This window comes from Ornithodoros turicata, chromosome 8 (genome assembly GCF_037126465.1).
Source record: "Ornithodoros turicata isolate Travis chromosome 8, ASM3712646v1, whole genome shotgun sequence".
NCBI classification, from domain to species: Eukaryota; Metazoa; Arthropoda; class Arachnida; order Ixodida; family Argasidae; genus Ornithodoros; species Ornithodoros turicata.
The window spans coordinates 26997844-27017827 of record NC_088208.1 but is presented as its reverse complement, the minus strand read 5'-3'; the positions used below and the strand labels follow the sequence as shown (position 1 = coordinate 27017827).

The 19984-nt window shown below is 43.2% G+C and overlaps 1 protein-coding gene and 1 long non-coding RNA gene across 2 annotated transcripts; both read right to left on the bottom strand.

Moving 5' to 3' along the window:
* Positions 1 to 5544: 5544 nt before the first annotated feature.
* Positions 5545 to 6317, bottom strand: LOC135366096 (uncharacterized). The gene is made up of 3 exons (XR_010414093.1): positions 6104 to 6317; positions 5777 to 5864; positions 5545 to 5719 (listed from the first exon to the last, which is right to left on the bottom strand). It is a non-coding gene; the product is annotated as an uncharacterized LOC135366096 (long non-coding RNA).
* Positions 6318 to 11304: 4987 nt separating this feature from the next.
* On the bottom strand, positions 11305 to 19979 carry LOC135366802 (anillin-like). Its single transcript, XM_064599722.1, has 20 exons — positions 19789 to 19979; positions 19411 to 19534; positions 19117 to 19236; positions 18731 to 19009; positions 18544 to 18663; positions 17587 to 17688; positions 17458 to 17525; positions 17205 to 17360; positions 16342 to 16686; positions 15988 to 16221; positions 15776 to 15911; positions 15533 to 15688; positions 15296 to 15468; positions 15160 to 15210; positions 14974 to 15040; positions 14330 to 14442; positions 14169 to 14255; positions 13282 to 13389; positions 12768 to 12940; positions 11305 to 11592 (listed from the first exon to the last, which is right to left on the bottom strand). The coding sequence occupies exons 1-20, from the start codon at positions 19813 to 19815 to the stop codon at positions 11463 to 11465; spliced, it is 2769 nt and encodes a 922-aa protein (XP_064455792.1). The 5' UTR covers positions 19816 to 19979; the 3' UTR covers positions 11305 to 11462.
* Positions 19980 to 19984: the final 5 nt, after the last annotated feature.

Here is a 19984-nt window from a genome sequence, read left to right as displayed (position 1 = left end):
TGAGCACTTTTATTTTTTGGATGGAAAAAAAGGTAAGCCTAACCCCCTTGGGGTTTTTTCAGGCCAAAAATCGAAAGTCCTCTTTCTGGGCAAATTCTGGGCTCAAATTAAAGCGCAGTTCCTGCTGAGTATCCATGCGAAATTCTAGCTCGATTTGAGCACTTTTATTTTTTGGATGGAAAAAAAGGTAAGCCTAACCCCTTGGGGTTTTTTCAGGCCAAAAATCGAAAGTCCTCTTTCTGGGCAAATTTTGGGCTCAAATTAAAGCGCAGTTCCTGCTGAGTATCCATGCGAAATTCTAGCTCGATTTGAGCACAAAGTCCTCTTTCTGGGCAAATTCTGGGCTCAAATTAAAGCGCAGTTCCTGCTGAGTATCCATGCGAAATTCTAGCTCGATTTGAGCACTTTTATTTTTTGGATGGAAAAAAAGGTAAGCCTAACCCGTTGGGGTTTTTTCAGGCCAAAAATCGAAAGTCCTCTTTCTGGGCAAATTCTGGGCTCAAATTAAAGCGCAGTTCCTGCTGAGTATCCATGCGAAATTTTAGCTCGATTTGAGCACTTTTATTTTTTGGATGGAAAAAAAGGTAAGCCTAACCCCTTGGGGTTTTTTCAGGCCAAAAATCGAAAGTCCTCTTTCTGGGCAAATTTTGGGCTCAAATTAAAGCGCAGTTCCTGCTGAGTATCCATGCGAAATTCTAGCTCGATTTGAGCACTTTTATTTTTTGGATGGAAAAAAAGGTAAGCCTAACCCCTTGGGGTTTTTTCAGGCCAAAAATCGAAAGTCCTCTTTCTGGGCAAATTCTGGGCTCAAATTAAAGCGCAGTTCCTGCTGAGTATCCATGCGAAATTCTAGCTCGATTTGAGCACTTTTATTTTTTGGATGGAAAAAAAGGTAAGCCTAACCCCTTGGGGTTTTTTCAGGCCAAAAATCGAAAGTCCTCTTTCTGGGCAAATTCTGGGCTCAAATTAAAGCGCAGTTCCTGCTGAGTATCCATGCGAAATTTTAGCTCGATTTGAGCACTTTTATTTTTTGGATGGAAAAAAAGGTAAGCCTAACCCCTTGGGGTTTTTTCAGGCCAAAAATCGAAAGTCCTCTTTCTGGGCAAATTCTGGGCTCAAATTAAAGCGCAGTTCCTGCTGAGTATCCATGCGAAATTTTAGCTCGATTTGAGCACTTTTATTTTTTGGATGGAAAAAAAGGTAAGCCTAACCCCTTGGGGTTTTTTCAGGCCAAAAATCGAAAGTCCTCTTTCTGGGCAAATTTTGGGCTAAAATTAAAGCGCAGTTCCTGCTGAGTATCCATGCGAAATTCTAGCTCGATTTGAGCACTTTTATTTTTTGGATGGAAAAAAAGGTAAGCCTCCCCTTGGGGTTTTTTCAGGCCAAAAATCGAAAGTCCTCTTTCTGGGCAAATTTTGGGCTCAAATTAAAGCGCAGTTCCTGCTGAGTATCCATGCGAAATTTTAGCTCGATTTGAGCACTTTTATTTTTTGGATGGAAAAAAAGGTAAGCCTAACCCCTTGGGGTTTTTTCAGGCCAAAAATCGAAAGTCCTCTTTCTGGGCAAATTTTGGGCTCAAATTAAAGCGCAGTTCCTGCTGAGTATCCATGCGAAATTTTAGCTCGATTTGAGCACTTTTATTTTTTGGCCAAAAATGGAAAAAAAGGTAAGCCTAACCCCTTGGGGTTTTTTCAGGCCAAAAATCGAAAGTCCTCTTTCTGGGCAAATTCTGGGCTCAAATTAAAGCGCAGTTCCTGCTGAGTATCCATGCGAAATTTTAGCTCGATTTGAGCACTTTTATTTTTTGGATGGAAAAAAAGGTAAGCCTAACCCCTTGGGGTTTTTTCAGGCCAAAAATCGAAAGTCCTCTTTCTGGGCAAATTTTGGGCTCAAATTAAAGCGCAGTTCCTGCTGAGTATCCATGCGAAATTCTAGCTCGATTTGAGCACTTTTATTTTTTGGCCAAAAATGGAAAAAAAGGTAAGCCTAACCCCTTGGGGTTTTTTCAGGCCAAAAATCGAAAGTCCTCTTTCTGGGCAAATTTTGGGCTCAAATTAAAGCGCAGTTCCTGCTGAGTATCCATGCGAAATTCTAGCTCGATTTGAGCACAAAGTCCTCTTTCTGGGCAAATTCTGGGCTCAAATTAAAGCGCAGTTCCTGCTGAGTATCCATGCGAAATTCTAGCTCGATTTGAGCACTTTTATTTTTTGGATGGAAAAAAAGGTAAGCCTATTTTCAGGCCAAAAATCGAAAGTCCTCTTTCTGGGCAAATTTTGGGCTCAAATTAAAGTGCAGTTCCTGCTGAGTATCCATGCGAAATTTTAGCTCGATTTGAGCACTTTTATTTTTTGGCCAAAAATGGAAAAAAAGGTAAGCCTAACCCCTTGGGGTTTTTTCAGGCCAAAAATCGAAAGTCCTCTTTCTGGGCAAATTCTGGGCTCAAATTAAAGCGCAGTTCCTGCTGAGTATCCATGCGAAATTTTAGCTCGATTTGAGCACTTTTATTTTTTGGATGGAAAAAAAGGTAAGCCTAACCCCCTTGGGGTTTTTTCAGGCCAAAAATCGAAAGTCCTCTTTCTGGGCAAATTCTGGGCTCAAATTAAAGCGCAGTTCCTGCTGAGTATCCATGCGAAATTCTAGCTCGATTTGAGCACTTTTATTTTTTGGATGGAAAAAAAGGTAAGCCTAACCCCTTGGGGTTTTTTCAGGCCAAAAATCGAAAGTCCTCTTTCTGGGCAAATTTTGGGCTCAAATTAAAGCGCAGTTCCTGCTGAGTATCCATGCGAAATTCTAGCTCGATTTGAGCACAAAGTCCTCTTTCTGGGCAAATTCTGGGCTCAAATTAAAGCGCAGTTCCTGCTGAGTATCCATGCGAAATTCTAGCTCGATTTGAGCACTTTTATTTTTTGGATGGAAAAAAAGGTAAGCCTAACCCGTTGGGGTTTTTTCAGGCCAAAAATCGAAAGTCCTCTTTCTGGGCAAATTCTGGGCTCAAATTAAAGCGCAGTTCCTGCTGAGTATCCATGCGAAATTTTAGCTCGATTTGAGCACTTTTATTTTTTGGATGGAAAAAAAGGTAAGCCTAACCCCTTGGGGTTTTTTCAGGCCAAAAATCGAAAGTCCTCTTTCTGGGCAAATTTTGGGCTCAAATTAAAGCGCAGTTCCTGCTGAGTATCCATGCGAAATTCTAGCTCGATTTGAGCACTTTTATTTTTTGGATGGAAAAAAAGGTAAGCCTAACCCCTTGGGGTTTTTTCAGGCCAAAAATCGAAAGTCCTCTTTCTGGGCAAATTCTGGGCTCAAATTAAAGCGCAGTTCCTGCTGAGTATCCATGCGAAATTTTAGCTCGATTTGAGCACTTTTATTTTTTGGATGGAAAAAAAGGTAAGCCTAACCCCTTGGGGTTTTTTCAGGCCAAAAATCGAAAGTCCTCTTTCTGGGCAAATTTTGGGCTAAAATTAAAGCGCAGTTCCTGCTGAGTATCCATGCGAAATTCTAGCTCGATTTGAGCACTTTTATTTTTTGGATGGAAAAAAAGGTAAGCCTCCCCTTGGGGTTTTTTCAGGCCAAAAATCGAAAGTCCTCTTTCTGGGCAAATTTTGGGCTCAAATTAAAGCGCAGTTCCTGCTGAGTATCCATGCGAAATTTTAGCTCGATTTGAGCACTTTTATTTTTTGGATGGAAAAAAAGGTAAGCCTAACCCCTTGGGGTTTTTTCAGGCCAAAAATCGAAAGTCCTCTTTCTGGGCAAATTTTGGGCTCAAATTAAAGCGCAGTTCCTGCTGAGTATCCATGCGAAATTTTAGCTCGATTTGAGCACTTTTATTTTTTGGCCAAAAATGGAAAAAAAGGTAAGCCTAACCCCTTGGGGTTTTTTCAGGCCAAAAATCGAAAGTCCTCTTTCTGGGCAAATTCTGGGCTCAAATTAAAGCGCAGTTCCTGCTGAGTATCCATGCGAAATTCTAGCTCGATTTGAGCACTTTTATTTTTTGGATGGAAAAAAAGGTAAGCCTAACCCCTTGGGGTTTTTTCAGGCCAAAAATCGAAAGTCCTCTTTCTGGGCAAATTTTGGGCTCAAATTAAAGCGCAGTTCCTGCTGAGTATCCATGCGAAATTTTAGCTCGATTTGAGCACTTTTATTTTTTGGCCAAAAATGGAAAAAAAGGTAAGCCTAACCCCTTGGGGTTTTTTCAGGCCAAAAATCGAAAGTCCTCTTTCTGGGCAAATTTTGGGCTCAAATTAAAGCGCAGTTCCTGCTGAGTATCCATGCGAAATTCTAGCTCGATTTGAGCACAAAGTCCTCTTTCTGGGCAAATTCTGGGCTCAAATTAAAGCGCAGTTCCTGCTGAGTATCCATGCGAAATTCTAGCTCGATTTGAGCACTTTTATTTTTTGGATGGAAAAAAAGGTAAGCCTATTTTCAGGCCAAAAATCGAAAGTCCTCTTTCTGGGCAAATTTTGGGCTCAAATTAAAGTGCAGTTCCTGCTGAGTATCCATGCGAAATTTTAGCTCGATTTGAGCACTTTTATTTTTTGGCCAAAAATGGAAAAAAAGGTAAGCCTAACCCCTTGGGGTTTTTTCAGGCCAAAAATCGAAAGTCCTCTTTCTGGGCAAATTCTGGGCTCAAATTAAAGCGCAGTTCCTGCTGAGTATCCATGCGAAATTTTAGCTCGATTTGAGCACTTTTATTTTTTGGATGGAAAAAAAGGTAAGCCTAACCCCTTGGGGTTTTTTCAGGCCAAAAATCGAAAGTCCTCTTTCTGGGCAAATTTTGGGCTCAAATTAAAGCGCAGTTCCTGCTGAGTATCCATGCGAAATTTTAGCTCGATTTGAGCACTTTTATTTTTTGGATGGAAAAAAAGGTAAGCCTAACCCCTTGGGGTTTTTTCAGGCCAAAAATCGAAAGTCCTCTTTCTGGGCAAATTCTGGGCTCAAATTAAAGCGCAGTTCCTGCTGAGTATCCATGCGAAATTTTAGCTCGATTTGAGCACTTTTATTTTTTGGATGGAAAAAAAGGTAAGCCTAACCCCTTGGGGTTTTTTCAGGCCAAAAATCGAAAGTCCTCTTTCTGGGCAAATTCTGGGCTCAAATTAAAGCGCAGTTCCTGCTGAGTATCCATGCGAAATTCTAGCTCGATTTGAGCACTTTTATTTTTTGGATGGAAAAAAAGGTAAGCCTAACCCCTTGGGGTTTTTTCAGGCCAAAAATCGAAAGTCCTCTTTCTGGGCAAATTTGGGCAAACCCCTCGCAGCGCAACTGGGACAGTCGGAACGCACTTTCCCTTTATTGTTTCCCAGACGTAAGCGCCGCTAAGGTGGCTCTCTTTCCGCTCCGCAGGTCGGAGGCGCGTTCAGGTTAACTCTGCTTCGAGCTGTACATACTAGGCAACCTTTGCTGACACCGTTTGTGTACACAGAAAGATCGACATTTCTTAAAGCAACTCTGCCGTTAGTTTTCTTTTCACCCACGGGGATTACAGGGGCTCTTCGTCAAGACTTTGACAGGTCTAAGCCCATGTCCACGTTACCGTCTCAAGAAAAATGATGACAGTTCTCATAGGAACATGTTTATTTCGCAACAAGGAATAACAACAGACGTAACAGTACAAGAAAAGGCTCCAAGATTCGTCGTTCGCACCTGTGTCTTCACCACGTAGTGAACAGTTGGTGGCGATGATGCTGATGAAAGGGCTCTGCGTTGTCGGCCCGCATAACAATTCCTGCAGAAAGACGCATATAATTAGCCAGTTTCTTTAACCGAACAAAGTGAAAGGTACCACTCGAGCTTTTGATGGGGCGCATGTCATTGCCGCACGTTCTCCTTCCATGAACCAGGAAAACGAGGCTGCGCTGCAGCAGTAGTTTCTGCAAGGGAAAGGGGACAGTCAAAATGTACCTACCTCAACGCGTGAGTATATGCGAATGCATATCGGGGCGGTTCTTCTGTCCCTATGACGGATAAATAACCGATATGACGTTCTTTTAACTCGATTGAGGGTGGGACACACTTATATTACGCACGGGTTTTTACTGCGCAGGGCGGAGCCACCCTAGTGCACGCACTGCGGGGAACGACTCTCTGTGCTATACGCAATCCTCATTACCTGTTCCTCACGTGAAGCTCGTCGTCGACATCACTTTCGTGAATTTCACCACTATTGTTCACCCATGACCCTGTGAAACACTATTACCGTTTTTATGGTCATTGGTTATTTAACTGCTTCGTAATCTATAACATCGCTTACCGTAGCTTCTGCGCCATAAAACCGCTGTACTATGGCGGGCTAGCTGTACGTCACTGGACACGTGAGGAGAGTACTTACGTCAAGACGTCCGCTCGTTCTGCGATGCGCTCTTTTCACGAAGAGAAAGTCACCTGAGTGCTCCTTTAAGTTCCTCTCTTTTTTTTTGATTGCGTGTTAGCGCCGCGAAGCAACTGTGGCTAAGAGCGGCGTGCAGATGTGGACAGATGGAGAGAGGACAGCAGGAAGGAGTGGGGGACAGGGGGATTAGTATGCGTCCTGGGCCGACTTCAGGGGGAACTGTGCCGACATTCGTCTGGAAAGTCTTCGGAAAACCCAGGGAAAACCTCAGACAGCACAGCCGGCGGTAGGATTCGAACCCACCACCTCCCAGTCTTCAGCACGACCTTGGTCAACCAACGAGCGGACGCCTTAGCCCACTCGGCCATGCCGCTGGTTTAAGTTCCTCTTTGATTTTGTTCCTCATGCTGTGTTAAAACAATGATTCCTATATATCGCTGTTTGTGTGACCAAAACTAGGTGTGCAGTTAAGAAACAGCAGACCATAGAGGTTGCATAACCGTGGTGGAGATTCTTGAAATGACGCCGCGGCCAGTTACCGGATGAGGCAACTAACCGGGGGGGGACCCGGTCATCGGTGACCCCGAGGGTCTTACGGAAACACCCTCGGGGCCTCCTCGCGAGCACTCCCGCCAGACCTCCTCCTATCTTACCCACCCGCTCCTAGGCTACTTCAACCTCCTAGTCAACCTTACCTCCTTACAGCTAACCCTCACCTTTACCCAGTTGCTACCCCCGAACCTTACGCAGAGAGATCCCGTTTCGAACCAGGGTCTTTCTGTGCAGAAGGCAAACGCCGAACCAACTGCGCTACCCACCCACGTGTACGACCGGGTCCCAAATCCCTTATCAATTGAGCGTTATCAACGCAACCTGGGGTCTCTATCACAACACTTCATTCTACGCATAACAGATGGCGCCATGCACCACCATCTGGAAAGTTGAAGAGACGAAGGAGAAACTAGTCACTGGATGAGTGAATGCAGGCAAAACTATGGTGGGCTAGAAATACGGGTGTGCCAATCGGCAAGTTTTTCAGGTACCCAAAAATTGAAGGATGCTCCAGGGACGCTGAAGTCCACGATAGGGCCGCGCTCTGGTGGATTTTCTCAAGTCACGTGATGTTCCACTACAGTTTGCCCAAGAGCGCTGGTGTGCGAATGTCAGTGCTTGGGATGCGATACGGACAAACAAGGACAGAGTCACTCGTTATCAGTTGTTTTGTTGCAGGTATCACCGCGGCTGGCCTTCACTGCTTTTTTATTTGTTTGCTTTTGAACTGAGAGAGCCCGACGAAACAAGAAACTCTATACAGCAACCTATTCTATCAAGCATTAACACAGTACCATATGACGACAGTGGCATGTCTTGCGACTTATGACTTACGGCACGACGGACAGGTTTCATACGAAACGCCGCAAAACTGTGACAAAGATTCTCAGCAGGTGAAGATAAGGCGAATCGACGATACTTTCGAGTCGCTCGTATAGTATCACAAACTGACGAACAAAATCTGTTGTGGCCCTTAGTACACTGCGAAACCACAACAGGAACCATTCTGCTGTCTACTGATCTCACTCTATGTTACAAACATTTTTACCAGTGGAATATTATTCCACGAGAACCCCTTCATTTCACGTCTGTCTAAGCAAGAAGTAGACGACATAGCGTTTTTTTTCCTTGTTTATTTTCTTGTTCACCGAAGTTGGGAATCAAAGCATGTACACGCCCACGCGCTTTGCTGATAAGGTGACGAACGAACATCCACACCATGGCATGTGTTATCACATCGAGACTTTCAGGTGTGTGCCATTAGGCACACCCGTTGTCACGTGACGACTTCGACGAACTGCCCCCTAATTGACAACCATAAATGCAAGCAGAAGAACAGTTGCCGCTGAAGAAAGCTTCGACATCAAAAATATTTTATTGCTTACACGGAGACACAAGCGGAGACTTAGTTTTCCTTTGTAGTTCGTGGCGAGTCCGCATGGTTCGCTGCGAGCGACGGCTCGATCTATCCTTCATTTGAGGGACCCCCCCCTTCCCCATGCATTGGATAGGCCGATTGGCACACCCGTATTTTCTAGCCCACGATAGCAAAACCGCGACCTACTAGATAGGTACTACTAATGTAAAAATACGTAAGCCTAAGTGCTCAAATCGTGCTAGGATTTTGCGTAGCCACTCAGCAGGAACTGCGCCTTAGTTTGAGCGCAAATTTTGCGACGAAATAAACCTTCGAATTTTTACCCTAAAAACCACAAACAGCCAGCTAACCTTTTTTTTTTGACAACGAAAAAATAAAAGTGCTCAAATCGTGCTAGAGTTTCGCGTGGCCACTCAGCAGGAATTGCGCTTTAATTTGAGCGCAAATTTTGCAACGAAAAAGGGCCAGACGCAATGTCCAGTGCACGAGCGCAGCAAATGATGCTGCTGAAGTCTTCCTGGGGGTCTGGCAGTCCTCAGCTCGGCACTTTGATAAGGGGTGATGTATTGATGAACGTTGCCAACACCTCTGTAGTATAGATCAGACTGCTTATAATTCAGATCATTGCATACATAGTTCGCTCATCAGTCTTCTCTGTAACACATCTGGTAACACACATACGTTTGTTAATAACATTGTGCATCCAACGTTACAATAGAAACTGCTGACAGTACTTACAGTTCATGATTTACTTTTATTTATGATAGACTCGTTCATATAATCAGAAACTCCAACAGAAAAGTGGAATGCAAATAGGAAAACAAGACCTCTATTATTTCATTTGGTATCTGCATTGTCACGAACACAGCATTTGATTCTTCTTGTACAAGATGGACGTATGTGGCTCTAGGACAGAACAACATGTGTAGAATACACAATTTTTATTTTTCTTGCTCGCAAATGCCTGCATGCACAAATTTTTGGCAAGAGAATGGTAAAAGCATGGACTACGAGATCAATCGCACTGTGCACATATATTTTATCATATCAATTTTTTTAACTGCATCTATAGCTAACTTCCAAAACTGCAAAGACCGATATCTAATAGCATGGAACAATTATTGGTACAAACTTTGCGCTGAAATTAAAGCGCAGTTCCTGCTGAGTATCTATGCGTAATTTTAGGTCGACTTTTAGGACGAGGACTCTTACCAATTACCCCTAAAATAATTGGTAAGAGTCAGCAGGATCTGCGCTTTAATTCTAGCACAAAATTTGTAGCGAAAAAGACCTTAGAATTTTGACCGTAAAAACAGTCCCGTGGGCAACCTCTACAATCCTCAAAGCCGCTCATGAGACCCGGGTCCACGCGTCTTTTTGGCTGTGCATCCAGCGTTGTTCAGCTCGACGCCTACAAAATTTCGATATTTTACCGGAATTTCACCGAAATGTAGGCCTCACACGAATGTTCAGAGTTCGTTGATAATCCACCGAAGTCGCGACTGTGCTGACGAAGCTTGAAGCGTACCGCGCTTTCGCGTTTGCCTAGGGCGGACTTTAATGGCGGCTGCACACCACTGCGTACTAGTTTCGGTTTCGGTTACGGAACTTGCAGCGACGCATTCGCAGATGAGCGTACCTCGAAAGCTCCGCGCGTCGCTTTGCAGCTGTTCTACCATTAATGTTTGTCGTTGTTGCCGCAACGCACAAACTCCATCGCACAGCCCGCAACAGCTTTGTAGTAAGTTGCTATGATATTCGAAAAATTTCGAATAGTATCCGAACTTTTACGAATATCCGAAAACTTCGAATGCGAATCGAATATCGCAAATATTCGCTTCGTAGTCGAAATTCGAATATTCGCACACCTCTAGCTGCTAGCTATCACGAAATTCTACACATTTGGGGCCATAGTGCCAAAGGCTTCTTTCCGTCAGTGTTAGGGTAACTCGTTATACTGTAACCAAGCTACTTTTATCGGTAACTTTCATCTTACCTCGTTGCTCGTGAATTCCAATAACATCTTAGGAACTCGTTCACTTTTTAGTTACTTTTGTTAACTTGTTCAAAGTAACTTGGGGTAAGTGCCAAGTTTCTTTTGTTCGATTCTGGTCTACAAACAGCGCAAGCTGTGTCCTCCCTCTCCAGTGAGAGGACAGCACGTGCACGGCGCGTCTGACTCCGTTCCCTTGTTGCGCGGTGAACGCTACGAATTCTGTTTTAGCAGTACATTAGGAGACTCAGGTGACGTTCATCATAGCGATGAGCAGTGTATATTTATAGTGACAGAGGGCACTGTGTAGCAAGATTAAAACTTGGCGTGGTTCTACGAAATGTGCGTAGAAGACTCATGGAACATAAACTTCCAATGTCTGATTCGTGCGTCCTTGAACAATCTCGTTACGAGATCAAAATCATCAAATGTCTCCCTAAAGAAGTACTGCTTGCGACCCGGCTGTCTGGAGTTGCCTGTCAGTGGTTCTGCAGCCCATATTTCCTTGGTTGCCCTTACTCAACATAAATGGCCTTGCAACACGTGGAGATTTGAGACTGCATTTAAACCACAGGGTGCTGATTTCAGACAAGCATGGTGCAAGCAGTACATAAAGGCCCGCTTCTTTCGTCATATCAAATATTGGTATCATTTCATATATTGAAACTAATATAAAATGTCTTGCACGGCCCATTGTGAGATGAAGATTTGAATAGAAAGGTCAAGAACTAAAAAGTGTATGTTAGGTAACAGGTAACCACAAAGTGACTTTTTACTTTTCCAAAGTGCCTTAGAAACTTCAAGTTCGTTTTCATTACTGGTAACTTCGTTAAATTTTTTGCACAGTAGCCAGACTGGTAACGAGTTCCTTTTGTCGAGTAGCTCCCTAATCTCCGATTTTCATAGCCTGCTTGTTAGCGGTCTGTTTTAGCTTATGCTGGGACAAGCAGTGTTGGTGACGTGCAGATGAGCTCGTAGTATGTGTACTTCTCTTTCTGATAACACACTGCACTGCTTAAAAAAAAAGTTAACAGAGAATGAAGATATTTTCACAAAACATTCCAGCAAAAAATAAAATTTTAATGTCTCGTTGGCACAGTTTGTCATTAAAATACATATTTCCTTACTATACGAAATATATAAAATATGATAGTTGATACAGAAACATAGGAAATAAAAGCTTTGTAAAAATAAGAAAAAAAAAAAACTAGGTATACTCAGACCAGCTGTGTGAGGTCCAGTCCCTGGAAGGACTCAATGTCCCATTTTCGTATGCATGACAGGACAGTGCCAAGCTTCTTGCACCAGACCTTGGCTTCTTGCTTTGTGTCAGCAGAGAACAGGTGCCTGCATAATTAATAGTACAAACCAATCAGGAATCCCACAGTTTTCTAGTTGCCTTCAAAGTTCCGTTCAGTCTCATACAGCATTTCCTTTTCATATATTCTTGAAACAATTAATCCTAAAGGCACATCCAAAAGGAAGTTTAACAAACAAATTTTTATCCTAATCACATCCTTGATTTTAAACCTACGAAGAACATCACACAGTGGCATTTCAGGGCAACACGGGTTCATTTTCGCATGGGCAGCACTTCATGTACCCAGAGTACCTCTAGTAATTGACAATGAAAAAAAAATTATTTCTATGTTGGCAGATAAACTTGACATATTCAATGAGCCAAGTGGAAGCTACAATAGTGTTTAAATTGATGCTTCATCATTGTGGTCTGTCCATCTCTTCGGCAATTTTTCCTTTGAGGTGGCACACTGCTGGCGCACTAGCTTAGGATTGGTAGGCGGTCATGCGCCAGATCATCCACCGAGGCCGGCAGAAGAAAAAGGAAGGTCTTTGACACAAACTGCCAAATCTACCACACCCGTAACATGGCAACAGTATTATTACTTTATCTTGCACAAACCACGGCCTAACAAATGTCTCGACATTTGCAGTGTGGCTCAGCATGTTAGTCGAAAATGCATTATATCTAGGATTTCTACAGGACTCAGGTATAATTACTTTTTCGGGTTATATTTTTCAGCAACGTCGGCGGATAAATATCGGGTTATATTTGGCTTCAATGATTTGGGTGTATTTGGGCTGAACTGAACCTGATTCAACCCAATTTTGGTTGAATCAGATTGAATCAGTTGTACATCTTCAGTTTACTCGGCATAATACACATGACACACGAGTAGACACAGAGTATCAATATTTAGTCCATGCATTTAAGAGGCAGCAGGGTCTCTGTTTTGACAGTTTGTATGAGCATATTTATGCATTTACAACAAAGTTTCCAAAGTTCCATGTTAGCTGTGATGACTTCGGATCCCCCTGGTTCAGCAGCTTTTGGGGAAATATCGGGTTAAACCCTGTTTTTGTAGATTTGAATCGGGGGCTAAATATCGGGTGTAATCGGGTATGACCCTAAAAAGCCAGGCCGTAAGTATAATTACGCACTTGATACAGATATGTCAGGCATGGAGTGGATTCTTTGTAGAGAGCAATGAATACCAGCTTACGTGATTGATGCAACAGTAGAGTGTTTCTTCACTGTGATAGTGTCTACATCATTTTCCTCAAGCGGCCTCACAAGGATCAATTTAAAAGAGTTTGGCCTCGCACACTCTATGCAGGGAAGGATGTGCACGTCCTTGCTGATGCAGTGCCTCAGGTTGATAGAGTCTATTGGTACCTGGCAGGAAGGACAAGGCAATCTGCACTACACGTGGGATCAATATACGGGGTGTTCAAAATTAAGCTTTCACGAGCGCTACACAAACACAGTGATGACAGGAAACTGGAAGATACCTTTATGCTACTTGTGTAAGAAACAGGTGCTGCTAATTATGTAGCACCTGTTTCTTACTCAAGGAACAGAAAAAATAGCACCAGTTTTCTCTTGTTCGCCTATTTATAAAGTGCTAGTGAAAGCTTAATTTTGAACACCCTGTATGTTGAGGCTCTACTGTATCATGTATGTACACAACAGTTTGTGCCGTGCAAAATTTACAGTGGCAACCAGACTGGTGTTACCTTCTCTTGTTCTTCGTCTGGGTACCTCCAGAAAACAATATCACTTCCTCTCAAGTAACACCATAACCTCGTCCATGCTCCAAAGCCACCAATATCCTGAAACAATGTCTGCATACAAGGAACATATTATGAAAAAAGATGGCAAACGTTACAGAAAAGTTGTAAGAAATGAGGATTACTGCTTATAATTAGAGCCTGAAGTTTTCGGGAAATATATTTTTTTTCTATTCAGGGGTAAAAAATTAGGGAAATAAACATGTGCTCTAAATTCATGCGAATTCGGGTGGAAAAACTTGCAGTATGCTAAATTCGGGAAGAAATCGAGCTCAGCTACTCAGTGAGGGCAATTTGCCGGGTTTCAAAAAATCGGGTTTCACCCTAAGGAGGCAACCTTCAATTCGGGGTGCAAATTCAGGAAAGAATCTGGTTAAACCTGAAAACTTCAGGCGCTACTTATAACTAGGGTTCCTACTTATCTGTCTTTCCATTTGGCAGAGCTATAAAAGGGCATTTACTGGAGTTTTTAATTTCTAGAAAATTTGGAGTTTTTCAGAGTTTCCATTTGTTGAGAACCTCTGAAGACACAAAATCTTCCAGAAATTGAAAACTCCAGTAATCGGCCCCCCTTGTTTTGCCAAATGAATACACAGAAGATTTGGAACCCTAATTATAATGAACACACACAGCACAACAGCGGTGTGTATTTCACGGAGGTGTCGGTCTTGCTGTTCGGGGCTAGACCCCCAATGATATAACACTGATCTAGGACAGGAAAAGAGAACACTTCATTGTAAAAATAGTGGAAGGCATGCTGCACCTATATATTGTGCTTATGCAATATGCAACACATTGCACCTCTTTTCTTTCACAAGAGAGGGCATGCTTACCAAAAATCCCTTATGCTCGATGTCATGATCTGCATGGAGCTCAGTTGTGAAAATAATCTTTTCTTCTAAAGGTGATGACAGAGGTACCTGCATAAATTAAATCACTTATTGACACGCGCTGTGTGTTGCAACAGCTGTGAATTTTATGGAATGTAACATGCCTTAGAAAGGACCAGTGCCTTTTCTCCACAAACGTCACTATTCAACACAACTGAACCCATAAGTTGGAAACTGGAACTGCGCACAGCATCTGGTCCGCCGGGGCTTGATACAGCTGAAAACCAAATACTAGCAGTTAATGTTTGTCTTGCATGTACAGTCTCTAAATAACTGCTGAACCACAGGTACAGCTCTTGGCCTTGGATGCTTTAAAGTTAAAAATGCAAAAAAAATTTCTCCTTTCTTCATTTTGTGCAAGGTGAGAAGTAAATAAAAACATTAAACCAGAGGTTGTTAAAAACATTCTATGTGGTGCAAGCTACAAAAACAATTAAAAGATTCTCTTGAAATAGAGTGGCTACATCTGCACTGAAAACGGTGTCTGGCATACAAGTTTGACATGCATGCATGCAAACATACACACACATGCACAATCTAAATAAATGCCAGGGGCTCACAACACCATTAAAAAACAAAAAATAAAAAAAAAATAAAAAAATAAAACCTGCATATATGTCGTTCTATCAACCCTCATAACACAAATTGTAGAAATTTGGAGTGAGGAGAGAAAAAACATGGGTACTTAGAAAAGACACGACGACGCGATCAAAATGTGCAACCTTTGCTAAATTCACCCTGTACTTACCTGGAGATAAAAACAGTTTTGGATCGCTTTTCCTGCTTTTTGTGGAGAGCTTCAGCCTTAGTGTGTCCTACATAGAAAAACGCAGAACAGCTCGAGCAGAGATTCACAAGTTCAAACACGTACATCCGGAGACTCTCACTGCAAATTGCCTTCTTTACGCGCGTGCGCTCGAAAAAAGAAAACTACCTTCATGGTGTGGTACTTCTTGTCATGCGGGATTACCTGTTTCTTGCTTTTCTGAAAGCGGCAAACATAGTGTATACCTCTAAGACCTTCGATAGTCTGGCAACGGCAGCAATGCCACGAATGACTTGATACGTACTAAAGCATACACGTCGACGAAAACTTCAAAATCTTGCATTATGTCACTGAAGATAACTTCCTTGTCATATTCGAGGGACGCTCCATTTGTGACATCATCAGTTGAGAGCACTTGGGTTGCAACTACTTGGGGCCCATATCGTATTAGGCAGATGAAATAGTAAACTGCATCACCTTTAGTAAAACAAGAAGATCATAAAATGAGGGAAACAGACTTACATGAATCCCAATAGTATACCTTGCTTGTTTAAGCAGACCGACTCCACAAAACTTGTCTTCAACTGGAGTACAATTTTGACGACCTTGAAACTCCCTTTGAGCTGGTTGGCCACAGGGGCATCCCCTGACCATTTAAGCCTCTCCTTTTCATTGAGGCAAGCCAGTCTCCTTTGCGCTAATGAATGGGAACATACGCCCTTGAAGCAATTGCACTAGTGGCGCGAATTCACAGCAAAAAATACAAGCTTTTGTGGCGACTCACTGGCAATTAGAAGCACCCGTTCTCCCTCAATCTGCTCAGAAGAACCGACAAATTTCGATGAAGCTTGACAGAGGTTGAGCGCTTGACTAGCTTGACTGATGATGTTCTGCTGTGTCATCACTTCATCTTGCAATGCCTATGGTTGTGAGCACGACCGTATCTCAACTAAGCAGTAAAAAGAGTAAAACCATTCCTGAGCAAAACATGCGTACTCTAAGTCTGTCACCGAGTGGTACGTCAGGTTGTTTCTGTTTTGACGTCGTGGCTTCTGGTGAGATGCACCGTTCCGTCACGCTTCTCCTTGGCGTGAGGCTCTGTTGGTGTCGCCGGTAGAAGCTGATCGTATGGGGAAGACATTTGCTGTCGGCAGTGGCTGGAGGCTTCTGCGGACATGGGAGTGACCTGGTGTCTGTGCTTTCCGGGGACCATACCTGGCATTCAGTTTTCTGAAAAAAAAAAAAAAAAAAAAAAAAAAGATGATTCTAATATTGAGCCACAATTCTTCATACCAAAAAGACAGGGAAATATTCTCGAGTACAGGAAAGGTGAGAGAGATAATGACTTACCACTGGAGATAATGCAGGAGACTTGTGTGAGATACTGTCCCCGTACGAGCCGCTGTCACTGCATTCACTGCCGAGGGCATCGTTGAGGATCTCATCGATCTCGTCGAAGACTTTGGCTTCTTCGACGCTCATGGATCTCTGTTCTCCGTTCTCGACAGCGCCAACATGTTGATCCTCATTTTCTGTGTCGCAGCTATCAGCACAGACTACTGAGGCATGCAGGCTTTCGTCAGCGCTCTCTGTTGCAGTGGTGTGTGTTGGACATTCGTCCTTCTGGTAAAATACGTCAGCGTTCTCTTCTGTGCTGATATCGGCAGTGGCTGGTGATTGCTCATTAGTTCTCATCTTGTAAAAAAAATGAAATCGACAAAGCTCTTTAGTTACTGCTCCAGCAGTTGGGACACATACTGTTTAAGCCATCTAAATGTAATGAACCTAATGTATAATTAGAGAGCGAAGTTTTATGGTTTAACCCGATTCTTCCCCGAACTGAAGGTTGCCTGCTTAGGGTGAAACCCGATTTTTACCAGGCAAATTTCCCTCACTGAGACGTCCGTAGGAAGGCATACTAACTTGTTTGGCAGCAAACGCAGTTGCATCACCATCTGTACTGAACTAGTTCAGTTAGTTTGAGTAACTGAGCCCGATTTCACCCTGAATTTAGCGTACTGGAAGTTTTTTTCATCCAAATTCGCATGGATTTAGAGCACATGTTTATTTACCCGATTTTTACTCCCCAAATTTAGAAAATAATATTTCCCGAAAACTTCATGCTCTATGTATAATGTAATGGACAGAAAAACAAGTATGTTTTTAAATGATATGTAGACTGCATGGTCAATACTGTTGCCAACACCACTTACAAAATTGCTGCTACCAGGAGCTGGGGACTCAATATCACTCCAGGTGCTAGAGGATTCCAAGATGCTGGTGCAGCTCAGTTTCAAAACATGTTTTCCATCCCCTTTCTCTGTCTGTTCTCCTTGCTCAGTTCTACCTTCCTGACCAGTTCTCACCGTCTGCACGCAGTCATACTATTAGTACGGTATCAACACAGAGTTAACTGCCGTATGATTACAAGACTGTTCGTAGGAAGAAACCAAACCCATGACTCACATTCGTTTGAGTGGTGCTATCAATGCCAGTAACACTGGGGTATAATATCTTGTCCTGCAAGTCTTGAGCTAAGTTTACGAGGATGCATTGATTATGTGTACATGTTGAACAGCATGACTAAATACCTACATGTGTCATCTTCAGCAAAAGAATCTGTTGGTGTACGTATAGAGACATAACTATTTCTGTCACATCCGTCAAGCTTCTCTGACAGAGGTGACATCAGCCCAGCTGCAATGAACAGATAATTAAATAACATAAATAATTTGTTATAGGGTTGTTGCAATATAAATGCAGAAAAAAAAAAAAAAAAAAAAAGACATTGGTGACTTTATCCTGCTACAGTTGAGACTTGCTAATATGACCACGATGATGTTTGATGAATGCTGTATGACTGCAGCAGCTCACTCTGACCATGTGACCAAGGACACTGCTCTTTTAAGCACGTCAGGCAGGGGGCAGCATGAGTCACCCCGAAAAGCGGGCCCGTGTTTTGGCCATTATAGGTCAGGAGAACCGCCAGTTCAGTGACCCACGCTCATAGTAACAAGGGTAAAGTGCACGTTCCTAGTTGTGCTGAAAATGCTGGTCATATAAATGAAGTGTCATATTACCGAAAAAGGGTTACATGCAGAGGCCATTGGGATAGAACGGTTCCCGAGAAATAAATTGTCATAAAGCGGGTATGTCATATTAACGAGTGTCATATTAACCAAAAAAAGAGTTACATGTGGAAGCCCAGGAGGGAACTGTTCCCGAGAAAAAGGGTCATAAAGCGGGGATGTCGTATTAACGAGTGTCATATAAAAAAAAAAATAGTTACATGCAGAGGCGGGGCGGGGCGGGGCGGGGGCGGGGGGGGGGGGGGGCAGCGCCCGCCAGAACTTTCCCAGGGGGGGCCAGGCCCCCTCCGGGAAGTCTACCCAGCTGACACTCAAGATGAAAGTTCTGAGGGATATCCTAAGAGTCGCTGTCACAATCTATCAGTTTTGCAACAACGAACAAGAGACAACTGCGCAAGATGGCACCCATACCAACAATATGAAAAGCATAACACAAGTTAATGCGAATCAACAGTTAACTCACAATCATCGTCGCTTCCAATGCGTTTTATTACCAACTCAGTGCGAACCAGCTTCCTCGGAGTCGGACGTCTCTGTCCCACTTCCGTGCACATGCCTGCTTTAGTGTCTGGACTATTGTCATCTGCAGAGAAAACGTGTTATGCATGCATGCAGAAAGTGAGAAACCTGTTGAACAACGGCTCTCATACCAGGGCTCAATGTCCTTGAACTGTGTACTCCTGTGGCTTCAATCCGTAAGGAGACAGCAGTTGTTAGAGGAACAGTTAAGTTGGCAGTGGGCATCTTCACAGTAGAAAAGACCTGTTTGAGTGCAGGCTTCACAGGAGTCTTACGGGGTAGAGGCAGTGTACTGCCAGATTTCGAGACTGCTTTTTCAAACAGTGCCTTTCTCGCTGCCACAGACATGCTTTCCGAATTCGCCTTCATTTCGCTCACCGCATGTGCCTTGCTTGGGCTTCTCGGTAGTTCTGAAGTTACAAATTGTGCATCAGATTAGGCACACGTAAAACGTTTGCTGTTATGTTGAGGTGTACAATAACATTAAAATGAGCAGAGATAAACATGGCTACAATACCAGTTGCTTCATCTATATCCATTTGTTCAGAAGGATGGTTTTCTTTCGCTTTAGTGTCAACCAGTGTCGCAGCACCATCACCACAAACTCTCTTTGGTGACTCCTCCTCAGGTATGCTTCCTGTATTGAAGGGGGATGATCTGATGCAAGATAAGTGTTGCAAGAAAACCACGGAGTCTATGCACAAGCTCTGTGTATCAGGGAAGCTTTATAGCCCCAAACATGCACGTTAACAATGACAATTTTAAAAAAATGTGGGACGTTAGTTTAACACCAATGAAATATTCCACATACTTTCCACATCGTTGCTTTCACGCAGAACTTTCGAGTTGCGTTTTGTGGAAAACCTCCGCGTTGAAGAAGTCGGAGACGCCTCTCGTAACATATCCCCCGTGCACTGCGTTCGACTGACGAGCGTCTGCAATACGAGCACACATAGGTCAACTACAGTCACTACCGCACAAGTTATCGACTTTTGAGTGACACATAATGCATACGTTTCCTTAAAAACAGCGCGGATAACATTCAAACGAAAAACTGGAAACGTCAACTCTGTTAACGGTTTGTACTTCCTGCGCTCAAAGTAGCGTTATCAGCTGTTGAGGAATGCAACGTGAACTAAGCCCCTTGGTTGGTAAACACATTCCAGTTTTGTAAGCCCTTGAAGCATACCTTTGCATACGCTTCAATCTCGTCCATTGTAGACCACTTTCGCAGGTGAATTATGAAGCCTTTGCAGAGTTGTTACTGTACGAGACGGAAGCTTCTGTACACACGCCAAATTTAAACTTCAACCAACGTTCAAAGTGGTTCAAAGCTCCCGCAGCCCAACATACTGCTATCGGCCTGACAGGAAGGAAGTTAGTCA